A 26,683-nucleotide genomic window follows, 5' to 3' on the forward strand; every position below is an offset into this window, starting at 1 on the left:
ATGGCAATTGCCAGCAAGTGCTGCCCTCCTGCTCCTCAGCTTCCATGGCTTATGCTTCATTCGCATCCCTACTCACTTAAGGACAATTGTTTTCTAAGTCTGAGTGATGAAAAGATTTACAAATCATCAAACCCCACCAATTCCATATGTACTGCACGCTATTGTGTTGGGTCAGTTGAAGGGTGGTTGATAATGGTAGAAAGCGACCTTTGGCGTCCCAAGTGTGTTATTATTGATGATGATCCGAGCAGCAATTTTTATACGACTGTCAACTTCTTTTTGAATCCAATATCAGGTGCCCAAGTGATGCTCCCATCTCAGTCTACCATTCCATGCCCTTACAGCTGTTTTATTTTCTTCTTGGCAAAAGTAGTAGCCTCTTCACCACCAACGAGCTCCCTTCACTCATGTCTTGTGGCTTGCATTTGTTCAGGACATTACAATTTGGCTTTTTGTAGGCCAACTCAAAAATCATGGACCCTCATTCATCTGGGGAATGAGAATACCGATCTCTTTTTTCGGGATATAGAAATAATTGATCAGAAAATATATGCTGCAACTTGGAAGGCAGGGCAGTTGGCTTTAATTGTGTTTGACATCGATCTAGATGCTTCTAGCTATAGGGCTGAAAGGTTTGTCATTCTTCATCCTAGGCCTTGCATGTTTCGAAATATTAGAAGAACAGACGGAGTCGAGAATTATACTAAAAATGACGTCATTTATCTAGCAAAAGATTCTGCATCGAGGGAGTTATATATGATTTTTCGTACTACCAGTCATGCTTATGATTATGATCCAATAATTCCTTGGGACATATTAGGTGGTAATTACGTTATTCCGCCTCAAACTGAAGGATTCCAAGTGTTCAAGCTTGATCATGGTAATAGTGGCCACTCGTGGAAAGAAGTATTCGACTTTGGCGATCAGATATTGTTTGTATGCAACGCCAGCAACAAATTTATCTCTGCAACTGACCTTGGTGCCCATAATCATAAGATAGTAGAAGGAAACTGCATTTACTTTGCTTTTGATTATCCTTATTTTGGATCAGCTGGGTTTACAAAGCGCGACTTTGGGATGTTTTCCATGACAAACAAGACCATCAAACCTTTAGCTCTTCCTAATGACTATTTTCTTACCAGATTAGTTGCTCAATCTGTATGGTTTACCCCACATCCTTGGTAGCGAATTTACCAATTATCCCGAACTTTTTAGTCTATCTCTTAATGTAATGCAACCTTTCGATCATCAGGGCTTGCCCTTAAAATTTATTGTCCCATAATTTATTTGCCATCCATTCGATTTTATAATTAATAAAAATTATTCATCTTCTAGAGTGATTAGTTTAAAAAGATCATTTCTAAAATAATCAACTGAATCTAAATTTTTGTTTTTTCTTTTTTAAATAAAGGAATGATTCTTTTAGAAATGATCTTTTTAGAATTATTGTTGCCCGGGCCCTCTTTCCAAACTCCCTCTTTCTAAATTTTTGTTTTTTCTTTTTTAGAATCAACTGAATCTAAACCTTGTTACTTCTCTCCCAAATTCATTGTTTCGATCTACGATTGTTGTACCATGAGGGAGTTTGGAAAGAGGGCCCGGGCAACAATAGAGTCGGGAAAAAAAATTATCTCTCTAGTCTCTCACGCTTCCCTTACTACAACCGACTTACTCTTAACTTTGTAAGGTTAATTTGAGTTGTTTTCTTCCGTAAGAAAGGTTAATGATTCAAGGGAAGTAGCCCACCCTTAGAAAAAACTCTAAGATCGCCGTTGACAAATGACAAGGTGCATGCTTGCGAACTCGAACCCTAACACAGGGAGTGATATGCTACTTTAACAATTCAAAAAAATAAAAACAATCCTTTAAAAAAAAAAATTTTACAAACAATATTTAAGATAAATTTTATATATGTTTATTGAAAAACATGAGTCATACGTATGAGCTTGAATATTGCATTCAAATCTAATGAGAACTTCATAAGAACTTTCTAATTAACGGTTGTAAGATCCACCATTCGATTACATTTCAGCAAATCAATCGTTAGATGTTTAGATATTCATGAGTGGATCACTTATGTAAATCCTCAACCAAATTGAAATTGTGAACGTACCAAACTAGATCAAATCAATAGACGAACCAAGTCTGTCAAACATGAACATTTCATGTTCATAAATGATAAATCACGATTATAAATGTTATAATGATTTTCAATTTGGTTGAAAATTTGCAAAAATGAGAGTTAGAGTTTGAAATGAGAAAATTAGGAACACTCGATTAGTTTATGGCTAATTTGTGGTCACTACACCAATTTCGGAATCAGACAACACATATCAGACGACAGCAAACATTTTAACTGTCGTCTGAATTAATCAGACGACAGCAAGAAATATTCTGTCGTCTAAGTTTTGGACTCCAACAACAGTTTTTTCTTAGCTCTTGTGCAATAGCATTTCAGACAATGGTTGATTTTTTTGATGTTGTCTGAATGAATTAATTCAGACAACAGTTATTATATGATGTTGTCCAAGGTTAATTAACACAATGGTGGATAAAAGATGTTGTCTGATTGTTTTTAATCACACAACAGTTATTACTTCTCTGTTGTGCAATTACTATTAATACAATGGTTGAAAAATATGTCGTCTGATTGTTTTGATTCACACAACAGTTTTTTAGTTGTCTATTGTGTCACTCTCTTTCAGACAATGTACTTGAATTGATGTTGTCTGAGTTTTAGGGTTCAATAGACCGCCCTAGTTAATTGACTTTAACATTTGGCCAAAATTTTCAATTTTCACTTCCCTCCCTCAACCAAATTTTATATTTCACATCGAGTAGTATATAAAGGAAAGAACCCTAGCCTTTCCTTTTTTTCTCCTTCTTCCTCTGTCGGGTCACACGGGGCGCTCTCTCTCTCTCTCTCTCTCTCCTTCTCTCTTTCACTCTGGAAAGCTCGACTTCCAGCCATCGACTTTTGGCACCACCACTAAAAGATAGCCTAGTTCTAGTTTTGATTTGGCTATCAGATAATCTTTCTCTCTCTTCTTTATCAGATTTCAAAACCAAAACGAAGAAGGAGCCCTCATCAAAATGACAAAACCTAAACTAAAGTCGCCATCTCTCTCTCGGGCACGGGCCCTCTCCCTCTCAGCTTCTCTCCTCGACGGTTCGATTTCTTTTACAACAAAAAGAATGACTAGAGCTTTTGGGAACCCATTAATCCGACACAAGTTAATTGAGGCTATCCAGTTCAAAAGATAAACAAGCTCAAGCGCTCTGGTTTTGTTAACTGGTACTTCTCTTACCTCGAAATTTCGTGTTTTTGAAATCGATTTGTTTTGGGTTTGATTGATTTTCTGGTTAAAATGGATTTGGGGATACGAAGATTTGGAGCGTTTTCTGGGTACCCAAAACCCAGAACTGAGTTGGGTCTGTGTGTGAAAAGGGGTTGAAGACGATGAAGAACGAAGAACAAGCTCGGTTTCTGTTTGGGATTTCGCTCTCTGATAGACCCAAATGGCAGCAATTCCTGCTTTGCTCTTCTGGGTTCTTCTTTGGTTATCTGGTTAATGGTGTCTGTGAGGTAAATTCACTCTCTTTGGTTTCAAGTTTTTTTTTCGTTTTGGTTTTGTGATTTTTTTTTGTTTTGGGATGAATTTTCTTTTGTGTTTAGTTTCTTTTGAATCAAGCTAAGGGTTATGCTTTAGCTTATGAGGAAGAAATCTTTTTGTTCCAAGAGATTTATGGATTTTGTTTATTAGTTTTTTTTTTACTGTTTTGATTAAAGTTCTCAGATAATTTTAAAATGAGGTTTTGATCCTCTGTTTTGGCTTATGGGACCAATGGGTTTGATTATTTTATGAGTTTGCTTTTGGAGGAATCAAAGTAATAATTTTGAAGAATGAATGCAGCTCGTTGCACGTTCAGAGATGACTTGATTTTTCGTACACTCTGTATTTTTTTTTAATTGCTGATTGAATCTTAACTTTTTGCTCCATTTTCAGGAATATGTGTTTAACAGGCTACAATTCAGGTAATGGTTAACATCTGGGTATTTGGTTTTGGATTTGTGGAGTGTTTGGTTTTCGAATTCAATTAGGACCCTGCTTGTTTCGGATTCTGTTTCTGATATGTTCCTTGCTGCAGTTATGGGTGGTACTTCACATGTGTACAAGGATTTGGTGTATCTATTTCTGATTTATCTTCAAGGCTTTACCACCAAGAAAATGGTGAACCCATGGAAGACTTATGTGAAGCTATCTGCTGTGCTTATAGGCTCTCATGGACTCACCAAAGGCTCCTTGGCTTTTCTCAACTACCCTGCACAGCTAATGTTCAAATCAGCAAAGGTAAGCAAATGCGATGTTAAAAAACATTGTTTGGTTCTCTGAGGCAGCCAATTTTGACTTGATAATCATATCAAGTGGAAACAATTTCAGTGTAAAACAAAGAGGATTTGGAATTTGACTGCCTCTTAAGACACGTTTCTTTTTCCCCTTTCATATTTTTATTTTGTTTAGTATGGCCAGTTTGAGATATTTGTTCTTAATTTAGGGGAAAGAGTTTAAGTTGGTCTCTAGCTAAGTTTTTAGTGTCATTTGGATTCTGTTGGAATTTTTGATCTTTGGTATAGGACAAGAATAGTTTATAAATATCTATTTGGCTGTATATGTCAAACTACAGTTACTCTGCAGCCTCTCATGTTAACTTCATGATTTTGGTCCTTTTGGGGTTTCAGGTTTTGCCTGTGATGATAATGGGAGCCTTCATACCAGGTTTGAGGCGGAAGTATCCACCTCATGAGTACGTTTCTGCAATCCTTCTGGTGGTGGGTCTGATCCTATTCACCTTAGCGGATGCACAAACGTCTCCCAACTTCAGCGTGATTGGTGTGGTGATGGTATCGGGTGCTCTAGTCATGGATTCGTTTTTGGGTAATTTGCAAGAAGCAATATTTACCATGAATCCTGAAACCACACAGGTGATTCACATTCTCCTTGGGTGCTTAAAAGTGAATTAGATGCATGTTCATGGAAAAGCTGTGACTTCGGTTATAATGTTGTTCTCTATCTTATCTTATCCACAGATGGAGATGCTGTTTTGCTCTACAGTAGTTAGTCTACCTTTCTTGGTGCCACCAATGATTTTGACAGGAGAATTATTCAAAGCGTGGAGTTCATGTTCTCAGGTAACTTGCCAGTTACAAAATCTTTTGATTCCAGACTTGTTACATTCCTCGCAAGCCTCTCAGTTACACCTAACCTTTTGGTATTATGCAGCATCCATACGTATATGGTGTGTTAGTCTTGGAAGCCATGGCCACGTTTATTGGCCAAGTTTCTGTCCTTTCCTTCATTTATCTTTCTTGAATTTCTAATAGACTGTGATTGTTAGTATTCTTTATTTCTGTGGCAGAATGATGTCTAAGTAGTCAGATTTCAATTTTGGGGTCCAACCAATTTTGTGGTCAAAGTCTTTCAGTTATATCTCTTCTCAATATGTTCCAGCAATATATGAGCTATGAAGCAAGTTCTATTTGCACAAAGGAAGAGATTTCTTATTTGTAACAGAACTGTGATCAAACTCTTTGTCTCTTGGATCTTCTTTAAACAGCAGCCTACAGTTTACTAATTTCCAGTTTCCAGGTCATCAATTGCATATATTTACTTCTACTTATGGATGTAGGTTATGGAGAGCACCTGTGGATTCCACTTACTCCTAGAATGGTAGACATGCTCAGTGAATAAGCTAAAGTAAACAAAGCAGGCCCTGAGCCTTTGTTCTCTGTTAATTATATGCAGCATCTCAGCAAGAAAAATTTCTGTTCTAGGACACTTTAGGATGCCGGAAAGGGATCACTATCACATTTGCTTTAGTTATAGGCATGGTTAATGTGCAATGGACACGTTTTATGGACAAGTTTATATTTTTTGGGTTTATGTATTTATAGGCCCTAAGTAGTGTTAATTCCTTGTAAATGTTGGGATGAATATTGCTTATGGAATGAAATGGTTTTTGGAATCAAGGATGTGTTCAATTGTACAGAATGTATGTCTTCTCTTCTATCTCAGACAATTCAACACCAACAATAAACCATTGTCTAACAAATGAACATGAAGAAAAAAGAAAGAAAAAACTGTTGTCTGGATCATCTATCTACAATGGTTATTAAACATATTTTGTTTTAGGATGCAATAACACACAATGGCTTTAACAACTTTTCTGTTGTCTGGTTCAAAGTTAGTCAATAGTATTCAATTACTTTGCTGATCTCCAAGCGTCCTTCAGACAACAGTTTTTTACAAAAAAATGTTCTCCAATTGTTCTTTACACGTCCCATCCTTCCAGGATCTGCCAACTGAAATTGCTTTGCACAAGAGTGAAGGTACCAACCCTGTTGTTCTTTGTGGTATTCAGACAACAGACTAGGTAGTAACTGCTGTTGTACTAAATTTTATCAGACGACAGTTTTCTGGTATTGTCTGATTCATGTATCAGACGGCATTGAGATAGACAACAGCAAACCTTATACTCAGACGACAGTGAAAAACTGTCGTCTGATTGAAAAATTGGTGTAGTGGGTATTCAGTGCGGTCGAGTCTATATAAAAGTATAACTCGAGAAAACAACAAATCTCTCATCAATATGTTATAAGTTGAATGAAAATAAACATATTCATATATTTCGGTACAGGTTGGGTCCAATCGCTTGTTTGAAACCCAAAAGTGTGGGACCCGTTTGTTATGTTTCATTTAGGGTCGGGCCTAAACAGAAAATTTTGAAATTTTTATACCGGCCTATCACGACTATTTTTAATATGGTTTTTTTTTTGTCAATATTTTTAATAGGGTGCTTCTATTCATACCTCCAAATATGGCATTTGGACCTTCCCACTTAATAGACCTCCAACTTACTTTTACAAATAACCATTTTGCTATCTACACCTCTCTAATCTTCCTATAATGCCCATCATCCAATAAAATCAATAAAAACCCTTCTTTTTTTTTTTTTTTTATAGATTTTATTCATACTTTCAAAAATCATTAGTTTGACCTCCTTCAGTTTTTGAAGATTTGGAATTGCAGCAATTTTTTTTTTTTGGAAGTTCATCCTCAATATATGAGTTACAGAGGTGCTAGCACTTTTTCAATGAATTGTCGACTCTTGTTTAGCGTATGCAACAATACCATGTTTGCTCATCATCTCGTACAAATATGTTTTCCAAGTATTATTTTCATTGCATTTAGGTGTCATTGTCCCTAAACTGATTGAATAGCAACTTGAAATGAACATGGTTCTTTTGTTTTAGATATGTATGGGATAGTGGAGGAAATTACAATAATCAACCATGAGTCTAGTGCTTCTCTATAGATTTATATCATAGGGTTGAATTTTTCATCATATCTATAGAATAGTTCCACATAAAATTGCTCTGACTAATGATGTGCGGGAAGATCTTGTGGACAACTACCCATTGATGCGTTTACCATATAAACGCGCGTGCTGGAGTACTGCTTTTTGTCGCCGCTCGTTCACATGTTTGTTTGCATTCAGAATGAGTAAGGCTTCATCAACTGAGGTGTCTTTGTATTTCCCATTTTCTCTCCTTTTATTTTTTATTTTTTTATAGCGCAGTGATAGATATTGTAAATTGTCAGCTGTGTGAGCAAGGAAATCTATCACTTTACGAGGACAAAGTCAAATTCTAAAATTTTTGACTACAACGTTAAATAATGTTTCACGATATATATTTTAGCGTTTACATTGGAGGAAAAAGTTTTCCCCAATTGAAGAGTATTACTGTTTGTAGAGATAAGAAGAGATTTTTTTTTCCTTATTTATATCTTTATTGGTAACTTGACATGAGTTGACAAAGTCAACTATTATTTGGAAAAATAGAGAGGTCCAACTACTAATATTGGAGGTATGAATAGAAACTCCCTTTTTAATATGGTCGAATTCAGTTTTTTCATGGAAAAGACAAAAGGACTTGAGAAAAGCAAATTTGGACTTGACTTGACATGTTGGTCCATAGATCATAAAACAATCCAAACAGGAACCCCAGCACAACATAAACAAGATTAAAGGACCCATTTTGAAAGCGGCCCATTTGTATTGGAATGGCCCTAAGAACATATGTGGGGGGTTATATAAGTACAATAAACAACAACAGTAAAGGAAAGCTTTCATTTTTACGAAACCCAGTAAACACCAATTCTCTCTTTCGCCCAAAATTGTTCTCTGTTCAAGTCTCTCATCACCAAGAAGATTCTGACTCCTCAGTCCTCACTTCAATGGCGACGCATCTTCCACTTCTCATTCTCACTCTTCTAGTGGCGTCGGTCCCGTCTGTGATTTCCACAATTTCACCGAACCGCTCATCATCCTTGATCAAAGCGCCAAGAATCACGGGCGATCTTTCTTCCCCACCGTCTTCAATTCAAGAAAGCAACCAGTCCACTGCCGCCTCTGGTGGTAGGGCGACAAATGCTGGCCCATCATCCTTGAGCAATGCGCCAAGAAGCAAGCAAGAACTTTCTTCCCCACCGTTATCAGTTAACGTTCAAGAAAGCTACCACTCCACCGCCACCTCTGGTGGCAGGGCAGCAAATGCTGGTTCTTCTCCGCCTGCGTCCAATGACAACAATGCGAGCCTTACTGTCCCAAAAAATAAGTCCTCTATCCTTGATTTCTTGTGGCCATCAAAGGGTGGCAGCTCCTAGGCCAATGAGCCCCTGCTTCTAAGTACCCTTCCCCAATACTATCTTGATAACTCTGGTGATGTTCATGCTTATAACCCGGATGAAATTGAGCAAATTTTTGGGCCACTCGATCTTGGTGGTTGTTCTTTAACACTGGCACTTCTGGGTTTGCTTGTTCTTTGTGGGCTCAATGTTTCTACTGTGTTCGTTCATCTCTACGTTCTACTGATTTCGTTGTACATTGTATTGTTGTGGTAAACTGGGGTTTAGCTTACCATTTAGGCATGTACTTACCATTTTACCAACAAGTAAAGTGTAACTGTGAATTGATCAATTGAAAGATTTCATTTACAGCTTTGTGTTTTCTTTGATCTCATTTCAATTAAGGTAAAAAATAAAAAAACAAACCAAGCAATCTGCCAGTCTAGCTCAGTTGGTAGAGCGCAAGGCTCTTAACCTTGTGATCGTGGGTTTGCCCATGGTGTGTTACAAATAATAAATAAAGTGACCAAAGTATAGTGAAAGGAAAATGCCAAGGATGTCAATTAACTCGGCCTAGCAAACGGCTGGGTTTTAACGGGTTGCAAATGTTAATAGGTTGAACAAACGGCTGGGTTTTAACGGGTTGCAAATGTTACTGGGTTGAACAACATCAAGATAATGGGTTGGGGGTACCTGTTGGAACCCATTAAGACCCGCTAATGAAATATTTATTTATGTTTAAGGAAAACTGAATTGAGAGAGAATTGAATCGTACTTTCATTAATAATAAGGGCCTTTTTATATATAGGATTACAAAACATAGAATCAGAGTTGTACAAGGAAAGATAATCGTACAATTAATCGGATATCTATGAATATCTCTAAGAATATCTCTGATTTAAAACCCTATTACAACTAGGTCAAGTAACCTAGAGTTTGGGTCATACACATATTCTGGATTACTTGAACACTCCCCCTTGTGTCGCCCAAATGTGGTGCTCCTCTCGTTGCCTCATTAAAAACCTCGCCGAGTAACAAAAACCCTGTGGGACAAAAATAACCTCGGTCGAAGGGAGAAAAGAGCACAACACACCCTTCACGTTTCGAGACCATACGTGTAGACATTTCCCCCTAATGTCTGCATCTCCCCCTGATGACTACTGTCATGGGAGTTCGGATAACTTCCGCAAACGATACTACCAACACATTTTTCAAAAGTGGAATTTAGGCAATGACTTAGAGAGCAAGTCTGCCACATTGTCCTCAGATCGAACCTAGTTCACTTTGATCTTGAGGAGAGCAAGTTGCTGATTATGCTTGGTGTTGTCGCTTTTGATGTAGCCTTGCTTCATTTATTCAAAACAAGCAGCATTATCCTAAATGCTCGTAGGCTCATTTGTGGTAGACTTCAAACCACAATTGTTCGAACATGCGTAATTATGGATACAATCCATATACATTCATGAACCACATCGTGAGGAGCAATAATCTTTGCATTGTTCGAAGATATAGCGACTAGGGTCTATTCTGTAGACCTTCAAGATATCACGGTCTTTACCCATGGTGAACACTTAACCAGTTTGGGAATGACCTTTGTGTGGGTCAGAGAGATACCCAACATCAGCAAAACCTTCCAAAACATTAATGTTGTTTTGGGATGGGGATAGAGGACGCATGCCAGTGTTGGCGGCGTTCTTGATGTGTGATGGGTCCGAATCCATTGTCTTTCTGTAGGGATAGAACAAGCCCATATCAATCGTACATCTCAAGTATCGAAAGATATCTTTTACACAAATCCAATGGCATCGCGTTGGTGCAGAGCTATACCTTAGCTAACAAGTTCACTGCAAATGAGATGTCCGGTCTTGTGCATTGAGCTAAGTACAATAATGCACCTATTATACTTAAGTAAGACACTCCTGCCTCTAGCACATCTTCGTCATCATCCTTTGGACGAAAAGGGTCCTTTTCAGGATCAAGACTACGGACGATCATGGGGGTGCTTGAAGGCTTGACCTTGTCAAAATGCCTAAGCATCTATCAACACGATGCTCAAGTTCCAAACCAAAACATAATCGTATTCTCCCAAAATCGTTCATCTCAAACTTGGATTTCAAGTGTTTAGCGGTTTCCCTTAACTCTTTAAGGGCTTCCAATGAAGATCATGTCTAACATGAACCGCGATAGAATCCGAAACTTGTTATGGAAACGTGGAGGCATATCCCTTCCCAATCAAGTATTCACTTTAGTGAGTGTTTCAACCTTATTGTGAACGCGCTTCGTGGTCTAGAGCCACTTGACTTGGGTAAATGAAGTTCACCATGAAACTTCATGTATATTCCGTATCTAGATCCCCATAGAGATACGTAGTGACCACATTCGTAAGCTGCATGATCAGTTATTCGGAAACTACTAAATTGACAGAGTAGTGGAGTGCAGTGAAATCCATTACGAGAGAATATGTCTCATCGTAGTCGATTCCAGGGCGTTTTGTGAGAAGCCTTGCGCCATAAGGCGAGATTACTATCTCTTTTTCTCATCACGCTTTCTAATGAAGACCCATTCGGAGGTGTTGGCATCACTGGCTCGAAAACCTTCCTCTTCGTTAGAGAATCCAACTTAACCTGGATCGCATCTTTCCATTTAGGCCAAATTTCTCTACGTTGGCGTTCATTCATCAACGGAGTATGGTTCGATATCATCGGGCTCAACAAACTCATGCGCAACTACATCATCAATAATGATGGAGTTTCTATCCCACGTCTCATGTACACTAGTGTAATTTTCAAAGAGCTCTATATTCTCAGGAATAGGTTCTGAGGTTAAGGCGTCCCCCAACGATAACCATAATTTGGAAGATTCTCATGAGACAGATTTTCAGTGTCGATGATCCAAGGATTGAGTTGTGCCAAAGTATCCTTCGAACCCACGGGCCTCTCACGCATCCTAGCTGGGCCTCTCACGCATCCTAGCTGGGGTCATGGCCTGTAACGCCAGAGTGCCACTCTCTTTAGCGTTGGCACTATGCCTACTACCATGTAGGGTGGTGTTACGTCCTCACTTAGGGACGTCCATCCTTGCAGGCATATTCGCAGCAGATATTTGTGATCTCGTCACTTTAGCAGGGATCGAGATAAGACATAGTAGAGACAGACCACGACAATTCATGTCGTTCCTGCTGAACATTCGTGTTCTTATCTCCCCCTAACGATAGGAAGACTGTATCATCAAAGTGACAATTCGCAAGACATGCGGTAAAGAGATCGCATAGCAAGGGCATTAAGTGGCGGACGATTGTTGGAGTCTTAAATCCAACGTAGTTGCCCATTTGTCTGTAAGGACCCATCATAGTGCGCTGTGGCGGCCCAATTGGCACATAAATGGCACACTCAAATATGCGTAAGTATGATACTTGTACCCAGTCACTAGCTGTAACGCAGAGGTAGATTGAGTGGCAGTGGGTCGTAAACGAATTAGCATAGCTGCATGCAATATTGCATCACCCCAAGCGGATATAAAAAGATTGGTGCGCATTACCAATGTTCGGACTACCATCGTAGTCGTTTTCGCGAGACCATTTGGGTGTGTACATGGGAATATGATGTCCAACATCAGTCTCATTGCAATAACCATCGAAAGTCTTCGATGTAAACTCTCTAGCATTGTCAAGTCCAATTGACAGAATAGGATGATCCGGGGAGTGAGCCCGTTGTCATATGATATGTGCTAAGAGTGTAGTATACGCAACATTTACAGGTGGACAATGGCACAACACGTAACCAGCGAGTTTGCGTGTCAACCAACATCATGAGATATTTTAAACATCCGCAAGTTGGTTGAATTAGTCCACAGAATCCCCATGGATTCTATGTAAGAACAGAATGAGTATTTTCATTTCCTATGGATAGGACGGTCTCAGTCCTAAGGGCAACTCCAACCATTGGCACTATTTGGGGGTGTTATTCTCATTTTAGCACCCCCTTGTTGCACTATTTATATAGGACTCAATTCTCATCTCCAACAATAAGGTGCTATATGGGGGTGCTATTTTCACTATTCTTGACTAAAATATAATATGAGTATAATTTTGATGAATATTATATTAAAAATATGTTAATTTAATTAAATAAGGTAAAAAAAAATAATTTAACATTTTATCATAATATTTAAAAATTATTCTTCTTATTTAATGAATTTAAAAAAAAAAGGTTTAATTTTTTTTATTTGTGTCGGCATATACGACAAAGAATCAAACTATTTAGAAGATATTTTGATGTTTTGTGTCGGCATATATGCCAAACAGCCGAATTTGGATGTGATTTCAACGCCACGTGTCAATCTCTAATTGGCTGTCCAAATTACGGTCGAGTCTTTGTCCGCCACGTGTCATATCTTATCTAATGATATCAACTCAAACCGTCCATAAATATGGGGTCATTGTCATCCTCATCTCTCACAAATTCACAAACACTTCTCATATCCAAATCACACAAATCTTTCTTTCTTTTCCGTTTTGATTTTGTCAAACCATTTCTGCAATGAATTGTTTGACGAAATGGTTGCAGAAAGATCAAGAAGAGGCCGTCACGAGAAGCCGTCGAAGAGCCTTGATGATGTCTACCGCTGCCGTGCAAATCCAAACTCTGGAAGATGAGGATTCACAATGGGGTGGTTCTTCAGAAGGTCATAACTATAAGGCCAGGGATCGAGAGCTGATAGATCTTCGTCTCAAAGCTCAATACTTCATGGATCCGTGCAAGTATGAACCAAACATATTTCGTAGGCGATATAGAACGCAACCTTGGGTCTTTGACAGGATGATGCGCGACGTGGCCAACTACGACCCATATTTTGTTCAGACAAAAGATGCTTGTGGGAGAGTCAGCTTATCCACTGAACAAATGCTGACATGCGCCATGAGAATGCTCGCGTATGGCATCACAGCTGATTTCTGCGATGATTACCTAGATATTGCGAAGACCACTGCCATTGAGGTTTTGGAGCACTTCACAAAAGCAATCTGGAATGTGTACCTTGAGACTTACCTCCGCCGACCAACACCGGCAGATTTGTGACGGCTGCTTGACAAAGCTCCAGAACAGGGATTCCTGGGGATGGTCGGTAGCCTTGATTGTATGCACTGGCAATGGAAAAATTGTCCCACCGGATGGGCAGGGTAGTATACTGGCCACAAGGAGAAACCAACAATCATCTTAGAGGTGGTGGCCTCCTATGATACTTGGATTTGGCATGCCTTCTTCGGACTTCCAGGTTTCCTGAATGATATTAACGTCCTTGGATGTTCACCTTTGTTCAATGACGTATGCCTTGGTGAAACCCCTGAAGTGAGCTACCAGGTACGTAATAGGCATTATGGTCAATGGTATATACCCTAAGTGGGGGTCATTTGTACAAGCAATCCGAAACCCGAGGACGCCGCAGACACAACATTTCACAAGGATGCAGGAAGCATACAGAAAAGACGTAGAGAGAGCATTTGGTATTCTCCAAGCTCGTTGGGCAATCATAAGAGGACCAGCTCGTGGGTGAAGTAAGGAGAATCTTCAATACATCATGATGACGTGCATTATCTTGCACAATATGATTGTTGAAGATGAGCATGATGAAGATGCAGCAGAGCCATTCGATCCGAATGATATCCTAACCAGACCAAGGAAAGCAGAGATATATGTCAGACCAGTAATTGACACTGATGTTCATCGCAATCCGCAACAACTAAAGATCAATTCTTGCGTCGTTATAGGGAGGTTAGATGTCCAGTGATGAATAAAAACCTCCAAGACGATCTAGTCGATCACCTATGGACCATGAAGTTACAAGCTGATCAGAACCACCAGTGATGAGTTATTTTTTTTTTTTGCTTTCAATAAGCGGCCATGTTGTCATGATAAGTGGTCATGGCCTACTTTGGTTGTATTGTTGTGTAGTATGCTTTTACTTTGTATTGTGTGCTTTTAATTTGTGTCGTGTGCTTTATTATGAAAATAAAAGTTCAATGCTTTATTACGAAGAAGATCTACTCAACAAAATAATTTTTATTATCATAAATTAAAACACAAACAATTCAAAGCAACTAACAATATTAATTACATCCAAGATGTCTCGTGAAGTGGATCATAAATGGTCAAGCCTGTGCTGTCTCCTTCAGGGGGTGTAGGATCTTGAGATTGTTCCGGGATGATTGAAGTTTATGCCTCCTTATCAATTATTTGTTGTTGCTTCCTCTCCCAATAACTCCTCTTTCTTGGCGTGAAAATTGATGGATCCACCATCATCGTGTGAGCATCCTCAGCGCGTTGCTCAATTAGTTGACCTTCTTCAAACTGTTGTTGCCTTTGTTGATACTCGCGCTCTGTTTGTTCATAACATTTCTGCATTTGAACTCGTAGGTCATCCGCATCCTGCTTATTACCTTTTTCTTAGCTAGCTTCTGAGCTTTTTGTCCTTTAGGACGTTCCTTCCTTGATGAAGTCAGCTCATCCTCATTTTTGGGTGTTTCATCATCATCCAAGTCGACATGATTAGGAACACTAAAGTGGGTGTTTTCCATTGTTGGCGTTTTCTCAAACTTTTCCGTATTTTTCAAGTATTGCCAACAATGCTCAAACACAAAATCTTGACCATTTGAGTCGTAGTACGTTGATTTAACATTCATGAGCTACATATAATATTTAAAAAAATTAGCTTAGTATAAATCAATCAATAAAATATATAAGAACATTTTACTTTTAACAACCACATGAGAAATAAAAAAATAATCATTATTGAACATATTTCAATATAATTACCTCGTCCTCCATATTTTCGCCGCTTCTTCATTGAAAGTGTTCAACCTTGTTAAGAGCTTGGCGCCACTTCATACATGCCGGACTTATTTTCTTCCAACGAGCCTGGCAACTAGAATTTGTTCTCTCCATGCAACCGGCCGGTTTTTGAGCATTGTACTCCTCCGCCACACGATTCGACAATAACTCCGACGTTTCATCTTTTCCGACGGAACCATCACCCCCAACGGTGATCCAAGCTTGGCAAAGAATAACTTCTTCATTGTGCCTCCAAGAATCCCCTCTTGGAGCCATTTTTTCCAAGACCAAAAAAAAAAAAGGAAGATATATTTAAGAACAAGAAGATGGGTTAATGAATGAAAAATTGTGAAGGAGATGGAGGATATTTGGTGTGAGAAAATAGAAAAGAATGGGTTGGTATTTATAGAATTTCCTACAATTTACTATTCCAACGGGTATATTTTTTCCCCTCAATTTTCTGGTAATTTTTTGGAACAAAAAGGAAATAATAACCCTTCATTTAATAAGAGCCGTTGATAAGTTTTTTTTCTCTCAAATCTGAGCCATCAGATTGAAAATAGATCCGTTTTGAGTAAAAAAAAAAAAAAAGCACATCGGACCGTCCATATTCAAAATGGAGTGATCTCAGCCGTCAATTATATGACCATTGCGTGTCCCAACGGTCGGCAGGAGACAAACCCAGCCTTGCGGGGCCCACTGGAGCAGACCAATGCAGCTGCTTTTTCTCTCTCCAGCACAATTGGGCGCGTCTTCCTCCTCCCCCGTTCTCCCTTCTGCGCGTGCTGTCCACCAAACTCCTCCAGCGCGTCCCTCTCGATATTGGGCTGGGTAAGCAGAAATTGTGGTCCCAGGCCACTGTGCTGAGTCTTGGTCTTGGAATTGTCTCAAATATGAGACTACAAATGAGCCCAAGTCTCATATTTATAGGACCAGATCCACCAAAAACCTATGGTTGGAGAAGCAAAGTCTTATAATTGGCCTAATTTTTGTTTGGCACCCAATGGTTGAAGTTGCCCTAACTTCCCTAAGGAACAAGCTTTGTAAAATGAGTAAGACGCTTTAGAAGCAACCAATGAGGATTTTGGTTGGGCCTGAACGTCTGAAACGCTATTTGAAGCAAAGTTGGTGATTGCAACATCACCTAGGGTGGCATCACCATGATGGACGTCATCCATGGCATCATGAATAGGGACTGTGCCAGCCCTAGGTAAGTGGTGGACGGCGGCGGCGCCCTAGGTAGCAGCGGCAGTCATACTTAGTCCAGGAATCAACCTTTGATTCGTGCTTCATTTCGCTCAAAAAATGGATGTCCGTTTGAAGTCTTTAGTAGACGGATCATCATATCATTACTAGGATGACCTATCCTGTCATGACAAAGCCAATATGTGTCTAAATCCAAGAGATCTTCTCTCATTACTTTATTGGATTTAATAGCTCGAATAGTGACATATAGTCCACTAGAGAGACACATAAACTTCTCTAAGATGCGCCTTTGTTCGCAATCGTTAGAGGTATTGCAAAGGAACTCATTTCCGTTCTCTACATGCGTTTTCGTATGGAATCCGTTGGTTATTCATAGGTGCGATTGGCCTTAGGAGCGTAGAGAGTTTCTGTGACAGTAATCAAGGTCCCATTTGGCAAGTGGAACTTAGGCTATTCCATGTCCTTGAATTAATACTGATGGCCCAGCCATCATAGTCACACAGTCATATGCTTAGAATTAAAATGGAGTCATGAAAAGAACTCAAAATTTTATTCATAAGCCAACGGAGTACATCATTGTCTCTTAACCATTAGGAGAATCTAATCCAAATGCTAGCTGATGCAAAACAAAGGTAGTCATTTGACTTCTTTCGGTAACTCCAAAATAAATATGACCAGGTGAGTAGAGAGATGTCGGTGGAGCAAAGTTCGCTTAAGTACCACTTATCTCAAAACCTTCCTAGACATCATACTCATTTTGGATGAGCCTATGTGAAGAAAAACTAAACCAATGGCATTTACTACAAAGTATATGGCAATTGCCTATTACATCTCTTGGAAAAATAAAGACTTAAACAGAATTGGTGATCTATTGATTCCAGCCATATTTGTAGTCTTCAACCCTTCACTTTAGATCATCTTCTTGATCTTCTTGTTCCACACAGTGAGCTTCTCTTGCTTCACAATATGCTTTGTAGGCGGTGACAATATTTCCACGAGCTCTACAAATGTGTGTCCAATGACCGGACAATCTACATCGAGAACATACATCTTTGTGCTCAGACTCCATTGATTTAGGCGCTTTGAAAGCGTCATTTGGATGGCTCTTAGTGTTGGTGGCGTCACCAACATGGCCAAAGGCGTTGCCTCCATCTCTCTTTCCACATTGACCTCTTCGATTCCATGTTCGCCTATTTTGGCGGTTACCTTCCTCATTAGAGAGAGAATATGGACCAGAACGTCCATAATTGTCCCTAGACTTAGAGTTTCGCTCTTGGCGCCCTCCTTCAGAAGCACGACTATAATTGGACTCCGGAATATGCTCTGTTCCCATGGGTCTCAAATTGTAGTTCTTCACAAGGATGTTATCATGCTTTTTAGCAACATTCATAGCTCCAATGAGCTCATGTAACCTTGTGATCCTTCCTGCAGTAACATCGATTCGATAGTTCTTAGCAACCATCAATGCAAAGACGGGGAAGGTAGAAAGTGTCTTCTCAATCAACATCGCATCTGTGATCTCTTTACCACAGAATTCCATTAAGGATTTAATGCGAAGTGCTTCCGAGTTGTAGTCAATAACTGACTTGAAATCACATAAGCGAAGGCTATGCCATCTCACTTCTAGGTTAGGAAGCAGGGAGTCACGGATGTTGCCAAATCTTTCTTCGAGTGAGACCCATAGCCTTCTGGGGGTCTTCTTCATTCATACACTCGTACTGGAGTGAATCATTCATATGACGAGTCATTAGGATGATGGCTTTCGCCTTATTTGCCTCTAAGGCTGCTCTATTTGCTTCCAAAGCTTGAGTTTGCTCAACAATTAACACGTCTTGGCTAGGCTCGAGAATCGTATCCAGGATTCCATCGGCCTTGAGATGCTGGCGGACATCACGAACCCATCTGTGATATCCAGAGCCAGTTGTTCTCAATGGAGCAAAGTCCAATTTGTTCAGGTTACTCATCCTGAAAGAGAACAAGAAAAAGGGTTAGTTTCGGAGTGGAAAAAGCTACCACGAAAACATATAAAAATTTTTAGCGTAATCGCTTCTAAGAAATTCAATTCCAAGAGGTATTGGATTAGATCGAAATAATGACGTAAGTGGTCGATCATAAATTCTCTACAAACTCTAAGTTTGGTGATCTCAACAATCTCCAAGGTTAGAGTGAGCACGAACCCCCACAGTTCGGCTTAATTAGGTCTCCCCTATGATAAAAAAAAAGGGGTAGAAGAAGGGAGTTTGCAAGTCCCTGAGAAAAACAAGAGAAATTGAATAAAAACTCAAAAAACGGGAACTTTTAGTAAACAATACCTTGAAATAGGTCGCCGGAAAATTTGGCCGGAAAAGTCACCGGAAAATGGTCGCCGGAGGTGGCCGAAGCTTGGCGGTGGTTGGCCGGAATTACTTGGCGGAGGGTTGCCCTTCCGTTCCCTCTCCTTTTTTTCTTTTTTTTTTTCCTTTTTTTTTTTTCTTCTCTCTGGTTTCAGCCCAGGCCTGCTGAGGAAAGCAGGGCCCTGACTTTTTTTTTTCTTTTCGGGCCTTGACGTCTTCTGGCCCGCGTGGCGTCAGTGGGCCGCACGCCTCTTTTCTTCTCTTTTTTTTTTTCTGATGCGGGCCGCGCCTCCTCCTATGGGCCTGCTGCCTTCTCTTTCCTCCTTTTTTTTTTGTTTGTTTGGCTGGGTCGGGTCTCTATCGTGGGTCACGCACCCACCGTTTTTTTCTTTTCTTCTTCGTGTTATCTTCCTACTGGTTCTCCGGCAGGGCTGCTACCTCGTCGCCGGTCGTGTGCAAGCAGGCTGGCTCGCGGAAGGGACTGGGCAAAAGTGACATAGGCTCTAGGCTGGGCTGGACTGGACTGGAAGCCGTTTTGGACAGTCAACTGGGCATGCCGGTCCAAGACGGTGGTGCAACAAATTTGACTGGCCGGTCTGGTGCGTTTATGGCCAGTTCTTGAGGTTCTGTTCCCGGTTCCCAGAGTCTGGGATCAGGGATGTGATGGTGGCCAACTGTGACGACGAACGGGGGTCTAGAAGACCGCAAACCAGGCAGGGATCTTTTGCTTATTTTGTAGGGCCGGTTCGGTATTTTTTTGGCCAGTTCTGGCGGTGGCACAGCCGGTTCTGGGCTCCTGGGATTGAGGACTTCAATATATGCGGCGGTGGTAGCTAGGGTTTGAAAGCTACGATTTTAGGGTTTCAGGGTTAGGGATTCGTGCTGATAACATGTTTAAGGAAAACTGAATTGGGAGAGAATTGAATCGTACTTTCATTGATAATAGGGGCCTCTTTATATAGAGGATTACAAGACATAGAATCAGAGTTGTACAAGGAAAGATAATCGTACAATTAATCGGATATCTATAAATATCTCCGAGAATAGAGATAAAACCCCATTACAACTAGGTCAAGTAACCTAGAGTTTGGGTCAGACACATATTCTGGATTTACTTGAACAATTTATTTATTTTTTAAATTTTTTTCTAACCCATTATTCATTGGAATCCATTAAGGCCCATTAACAAAATATTAGTTTTTTATATTTTTTCTATGGGAAATGGGTTGTTCGAGAATTATAGCATTATTCATTTGAGAGAGAGAGAGAGAGAGAGAGAGAGATGTTTGAGCTCAAATTAACACTTTCCCTGACAATGGGTGTCTCGAAAGAATCCGGGTTAATTCTTGCGGATTCGTTAAATTAAACTTTGATGCTTCGGTTCTTAATGGAAATGCGGCTGCTGGCTTCATTTTTCGGGACTACTCTGGAATCCCCATCTTGCCGGTTCTAGAAGCTTGGCTCCTGTTTCTGTTCTTGGTTCTGAATGTTTGGCGCTCAAGGATGGCCTGCAAGCGGCCTTATTAAGGGCCAATTTATCTAACATCATAATCAAAGGAGATTATCCAATGTGTGAGGGATTGCTATCAGATTCCTTGGAGGCTTCTTTCTATTATCAGAGATATCAGGAGTTTGCTTTCACGTCTCCATGTCAGCGCTTATGAGTATGTTTTCAGGGAAGCCAATTTTGTTGTTGATGTTTTGGCATCATTGGGTCACAAACTTCCTAATACTACAGCAATTTGGTTTGACCAGGTTCCAATCGAGGCTAGAGCTGCTGTTCAATTTGATTTATTAGGTTTTGATTGCTTGTGCGGCTTTTCCTTGTAATTTTATTTTCTTCTCAAAGAAAAAATCCGGGTCAATTTCTGTGGCTCAAAGCATATATTATCGATAAGTTTGGAATATATTATTTAGAGACTAAATAAAGCCTACATGAAGATCAATCTCTGATGCAAATCTTGATATTTATCAATTTACTATTAATTATTCAAAATTTGATAACTAAAGATGATTTGCTTGCTTAAAAATATGATGCAAGATGGGAAGATATTGACAATTTGACATGCAAGCTGCAACTGTTGGAAATAATTGGTTTGCATTGAAGAAGGAATGATGGACGTGCAAGTTGTTATGTTGGTTAAATAGGTCCACAAATATCACCTTAGATTCACTGTAAAAATGGAATGAGTTCTTTGGTGTCGCTAATATATTTTCCTATGGAATAGACTTTGCAGAACAAGTGATGGGTCTTAGAAGAAATCAATGGCTATTTTGGTTAGGCCAACACATCACAATTGTCGTCAGAAGCATAGGAGGTGCCATGTTTGGCGTCTAAAATAGGTGTGCGCCTGCGCCGGCATTAGACTGGGGTTGGCGGTCTGGGTTCCTTCTTGAATCATCTTTTGATTCTTGCTTCTTGTTGCTCTCGAGAATAGATGTCCGTGTGAAGTATTTAGTATTTAAATCATCATATCATGACCAGGATGACATAATTAATTTGTTTTGCCAAAGTCAATATGCGTCAGAATCCCATAAGTCATCTCTTATGACATTGTAGAGAGAGATTCTTACGTAGGGCAAAAAAACCACATGGCTAGTAGAGCTGCCCAATCAGTGAACATGCAAATGAATCTTTTGGGTATTTCATTGGGCTGGCAAGTGAACACACTTAAAATTTTCTAAGTTTTGATTGGGCTGCCCTACCGCCACTTGGTACGTTTGTCCTATGTAAGAATTTCTCGATTGTAGCAAAAAGTCCAACCAATTATAAAATTTTATTAAATGACGTGGTTGTGCCACATCAGCTGCCATATAAAGTGGGATGCATATAGTACTCCAAAAGGTAGTTCACCTAGCATAAACTTAATAAAAATGTGTTCCTATTTGGGGAGTAAGGTTTAGAATTTCATTCTTGTTTTAGCAGATACAAAGTGAAATGTCGTGTACAACATAAAGAATGAAATATGGTGCTTTGGTTTTCTTTTGGGTACATTGTTTCTTCTTCTAAGTTCAAACTCACAATGATGGTGAACTATGTGATCATTGATAACCTGTGTAGCAACACTATATTTTGTCATATACAAATTAGGGAAAAGAATTTGTACATTAAAACATGAACAAAGAGAATTAAATCGCTAAATGAAATTTCTCAAAAAAAAAAAAAAAAAAAAAATCAAAAATCGCTAAATGAGAGTGAGTTTGAACCCACTTAGACTAAAGCTAGGGACATATTGAATATTGAAATTGCAGTTTTTACAGCTTCAATGTCAATATCCTTTAATCTTCTAGTCTTGGAAGACACAATGACACAGTTTTTCTGTTCTGCATTAGGGATAAAGAGTTTTCCTTTCTCTTCGGAGCCAAATAATGCAATGCTGCAAGACAATGCCAGCATAAACATGAATTTCAATGATGGGAGTTCAATAATAAAAGGAAAGCATATATACACATGTTCAAACAAGCACTCGATCAATTAAATTAGCAAATTAGTAACTTGACATGTAATGTACCAGGGCTTATCGCGAGCATTTGCTAGTTGGATAGCTGCAGTGTTTGTAGTTATAACACCGGCTGAGTCATTGATAAGAGCAGCGAGCTACATCACACAGAAATAGATCAGAGATTGTAAAGGAGTGAAACTATACAAGAACTAATAAAGGAGTGAAACTATACAATAACATAGTTCATCCATTTAATATATTGCAGGCAGATGATTGTTGATCCAAAGTTCTTTTGTGTGTGTTCACTGTGTTGTATGGTTGGAAAGGAGTGAAAGTGTGAAACTATACATACCTGTCCAGGGGTTGTTATGAACACAATGCTGGCATCATCTCCAACTACTTCTTCAACATTTTCCCTTTCTTTCTCATGTGGGATAACAAAAAGTGGCCTGAATTCCCTGTTGGCATAGGAGAATAGGAAAGGCAATTCTACCTCAGCTGCATGTTACAAAACTCCTGGCCAACTTTAAAGCATGCTAATTCAGGTTGATCAACACATATATGATCATACCAAACAGCAGAACAATCTAAGAAGCTGATTTTCTGTTATATATAAGTGGATTCATGTGCTTGATTGAATTATTTTAATTCATCCAAAGAGAGCCTAGGCTTTGTGTTATGCTGAGGACTGGTGTAAGCTCCCAAACCTATAATGAAAGGAAATCCAACGAAATGTCATACCTTAAACCACTGGCTATTGCATCCCACACTTGGATGGATAGCAAGCTATCAGTATCCCCCTTGGACTGCATTGAGGCTTTCGAATCTGATTCTAACCCATGAATCACAATATATTTTCCCTTATTTACTCCTGCATTCTTATATTTTGACTCTACAACCTGCTTTAGCTTCTTTGAGATTGATACTTTAAGTGGGGGCACAGGTTGCTGTGGCACAGTCTTGGATGGCCGGGCCAACCAATCAACCATCTGGTGATACCTGAAAAGGAGAAAGCAAACCTCTGTGAACTTGAAATTTAAAATACAAAGTCTACAGCAAGTATCAAAATCACAGAAGCGTCCATTATTCACAGGAAGTATCTCAAGCATCTGTATTGTATTACAACTCACATGTTATATCCACCTTCGGAGAGATTCGTAGTATTTGGTGTAAATGTTTCAGATAGAAACAATCCGGCTCCTGCAGCATTTACGTTTGGATAAATATAGCTGACTCTGTCTCGGGCTGTTGTCATGAACAAGAAAGTAGCATGGCCAATCCCAGCTAGCTTTGTTGATAAAACCATGTCATAGTACCTACCCTGTAAGAACAAGGCAATGTACATGGTAAAAATTAATTTGAAACCGTAATATTTAACCATCTTATTTTAGGATTCTGAAATCTGTACTAGGCATTTCATCAGTCTAGTACTTTGAGTAACAGATAAATATAGCAACCAACCTTAAGAAGTCCAACCATGTCGGTATAGTCAGCTGGTTCAGGAAAATGTTCGTCAGGGTCATAGACATCAGCCCATCTCACATTTTTATTCAACTCATAAGTTTGCTTCCCTCTAGCAGACGCCACTATATCAACTTGAACACCCGGGTACCGATCCTTAAGAAGTTGAACAACTGGAAAGAACAGCAAATTTTCATATACACCACCAGAAACCACACAACAACACCTCCTAACATCCCCCCTCACTTTCAATGCCAGTGAAGCAACTTCCACACTGTACCCCATTGGGAACTTCAAAAACCCGTATGGGTTTTCGGGGTTTTCGGGCGGTCTATCGTCCTCATCTTGCTTCCCATCGACAAAAAGAGAGCCATATTCCATGTCGGGGTCTGCTCCATCATCAAAGGGATCAAGCCACGGGTTCTTCTTCTTGGCATGTGTAGTGTGAAGGTTTGGTCTTTTGTGGCAATGGGGGTGATCTAACGGGTTCAAGAATGAGAGCTTGGTGAAGCGAGTTGAGGGGAATGATGGTGTGTTTGTGAGAAATGGTGATAGGGATTTGGGAAGCAGAGAAGTTGTAGCCATGAATTATGGCAGCTTAATTCTTTTCTGTAATTTTAGAGTGGTCTTTTTTGTTATTGGGGTTACATCGTTACAGGACGTGTGTATAAACGTAGCCTTTGATTGTGTGGAAGGTACTTGGATAAGTGGGGTCGTATAGTTGGATAACAAGGCTTTGGGCATATTTCACCAAAGGCTGATTTGTTACACAGTTACAAAGCCATCAATCAATTGTGAGGCCATCATCTCCAATGCCATGCCAGGGGCTTGAAATAGCTCAAAAGACATGCTCTGCCGAACCAAGGGAAAAAAATATTGGGGCTTAAAGGGCCAAGGGTCGGGCTATATGTAGCCTTTATAGCAGTTCATTCAAGCTCTTGCCGCAGGGCCCATCTTAGGCCATCTCCAGATGTGAATAATCACCATTCATGTAAATAGTAAGGATATAATCTCTACAATCTCAAATCCTTAGGACTATAAGTTTAAATATCATGTTATTTTATTGTTTTTCATTATGTATTTCAAATGTATAGTATTTTATAACTATGCTACTATTTTTACTCTTATATTAATTTTTTGAATATGATTTTATAGTGTTATGTGTCACTTTTTAAGCAATTATTCATATTATTGATTAGATTTTGTGTTCTCTTATCCCTATGTTATCTTCTCAAAATTTTCAAATAGGATTTTACGTGCCATGTGTCAAGGTATAATTCCTTGTCGAGATTTTTGACTAGATTTTATGTCTATGTGGCATATCTTATCTTCAGCTCTAAAATTGAAAAAATGTATGCTTTGGGTTCTATTCTGCACCATCTCAACTACTTCCTTTTCATTCACTTTCTTCATAGAAATTTTAATCAAATTCTGCAATGAATTCTGATTGGAGTGCCAAGTGGGAGGAGATGACCAACAAAGAAGAGGAGGAGATGCAAGAAAAAAAGAGGAGGAAGAAGAAATTGATGTAAGCCTCAGAATTGCAAATAAAATGATGGTGGATGCAGGAAATTGGTGGGCATATGAGCAACTTCATCAACAACTACAGTGGGGTGGCTCAGTTGCAGGTCGCGCTTACAAAATCGATAACGTGGGCTAGCTAACCAAAAGTTGTTGAATGACTACTTCGTGGATAATCTGGTGTTCAATGAGGTTGAGTTCAAACATCACTACAAAATGAGACGCGAAGTTTTCCTTCATATGCTAGACGAAATTCAGACAGCCAACCCCTACTTTAGGCAGTCATATGATAACGTTGGCCAACCCAACTTCTTGCCCCATCAAAAGATAACATGCGCACTCCGTATGCTTGTCAATGCATGTTCAGTAGATTCCTTGGATGAAACCTTTAGGATGCCTGGTCAACTACGACTGAGAACATGGGAGAATTTTGCCGTACCATTGTCACAATCTAACTGGGACGTTACCTCCGAGCACCAAATTCAGATGATTTGGATAGGCTTGTATAACGAGTTGAGAGACGAAGGTTTTCACGGATGATCGGGTCATTAGACTGCATGCATTAGCGGTGGAAGAATTGTCCCACAGGGTGGCAGGGAAGCTTCAGCAGCAAAGCAAAAAAACCCACCATATTTTGTAGCTTGTTATCTAGTTGTTTTATTGTTGTGTGGCTTGTTTAATTATGATAAATAAAAATTGTTTCAATTATCATCTGTATTTTTTAATGTATGACCCCAGTGTACATTGAATAAATATCATTCTAATTTCTTACCAATTTATTTCATAACTTGAAAATTACAACTTCATAGCCTACAACTGATAGAACCCTCCCCTGATTTCAGGGTGAAATCCGAAGTGGTCCTACGGGGCCCACCTTAGAAGAAATTCTACTAAAAATTTAGCAGAACTTCCCCTAAACATGGACTACCGAAAACCTATAGAATGACAATTACACTTCTAAACAATTCATCTTTATTCTCTTAGAGCCACCCTACTCTCCGATTCACAACAAACTCCACCACAACACAAGTCTCAACTTAAGAACATTTAGCCAATAGGTTATCAGAGCAATCAAATATACAAGGTATGCAAGAAGGAAAAAAATTAGAAGGGTAAAGGGTAGACACAATGCGGAAGCAGTGACAGCTATGCCTCAACTCCATGTACGCCCAACCTCAACTAATCGAGCCTTCAAACTGGACATTTGA

General features: G+C 39.4%; 5 protein-coding genes across 5 annotated transcripts; 3 read left to right on the plus strand and 2 right to left on the minus strand.

The window, feature by feature from the left end:
• Positions 1-1,185, plus strand: LOC133728616 (uncharacterized). The gene has a single exon (XM_062156043.1). The coding sequence runs from the start codon at positions 1-3 to the stop codon at positions 1,183-1,185; it is 1,185 nt and encodes a 394-aa protein (XP_062012027.1).
• Positions 1,186-4,011: 2,826 nt separating this feature from the next.
• Positions 4,012-5,948, plus strand: LOC133728625 (UDP-galactose/UDP-glucose transporter 4-like). Its single transcript, XM_062156051.1, has 5 exons — positions 4,012-4,036; positions 4,150-4,352; positions 4,742-4,984; positions 5,090-5,191; positions 5,689-5,948. The coding sequence occupies exons 1-5, from the start codon at positions 4,012-4,014 to the stop codon at positions 5,731-5,733; spliced, it is 618 nt and encodes a 205-aa protein (XP_062012035.1). The 3' UTR covers positions 5,734-5,948.
• A 7,277-nt stretch (positions 5,949-13,225) lies between these two features.
• Positions 13,226-13,762, plus strand: LOC133728634 (uncharacterized). Its single transcript, XM_062156060.1, has one exon. The coding sequence runs from the start codon at positions 13,226-13,228 to the stop codon at positions 13,760-13,762; it is 537 nt and encodes a 178-aa protein (XP_062012044.1).
• Positions 13,763-14,782: 1,020 nt separating this feature from the next.
• On the minus strand, positions 14,783-15,630 carry LOC133716711 (uncharacterized). Its single transcript, XM_062143386.1, has 2 exons — positions 15,497-15,630; positions 14,783-15,366 (listed from the first exon to the last, which is right to left on the minus strand). Exons 1-2 carry the CDS (start codon positions 15,506-15,508, stop codon positions 15,013-15,015), a joined length of 366 nt encoding a protein of 121 aa, XP_061999370.1. The 5' UTR covers positions 15,509-15,630; the 3' UTR covers positions 14,783-15,012.
• A 6,451-nt stretch (positions 15,631-22,081) lies between these two features.
• Positions 22,082-24,605, minus strand: LOC133738064 (photosynthetic NDH subunit of subcomplex B 1, chloroplastic). Its single transcript, XM_062165505.1, has 6 exons — positions 23,955-24,605; positions 23,624-23,814; positions 23,235-23,492; positions 22,846-22,951; positions 22,563-22,648; positions 22,082-22,427 (listed from the first exon to the last, which is right to left on the minus strand). The coding sequence occupies exons 1-6, from the start codon at positions 24,537-24,539 to the stop codon at positions 22,262-22,264; spliced, it is 1,392 nt and encodes a 463-aa protein (XP_062021489.1). The 5' UTR covers positions 24,540-24,605; the 3' UTR covers positions 22,082-22,261.
• Between the last annotated feature and the right edge of the window lie 2,078 nt (positions 24,606-26,683).

Source organism: Rosa rugosa, chromosome 1, assembly GCF_958449725.1.
Source record: "Rosa rugosa chromosome 1, drRosRugo1.1, whole genome shotgun sequence".
Lineage (NCBI taxonomy): Eukaryota > Viridiplantae > Streptophyta > Magnoliopsida > Rosales > Rosaceae > Rosa > Rosa rugosa.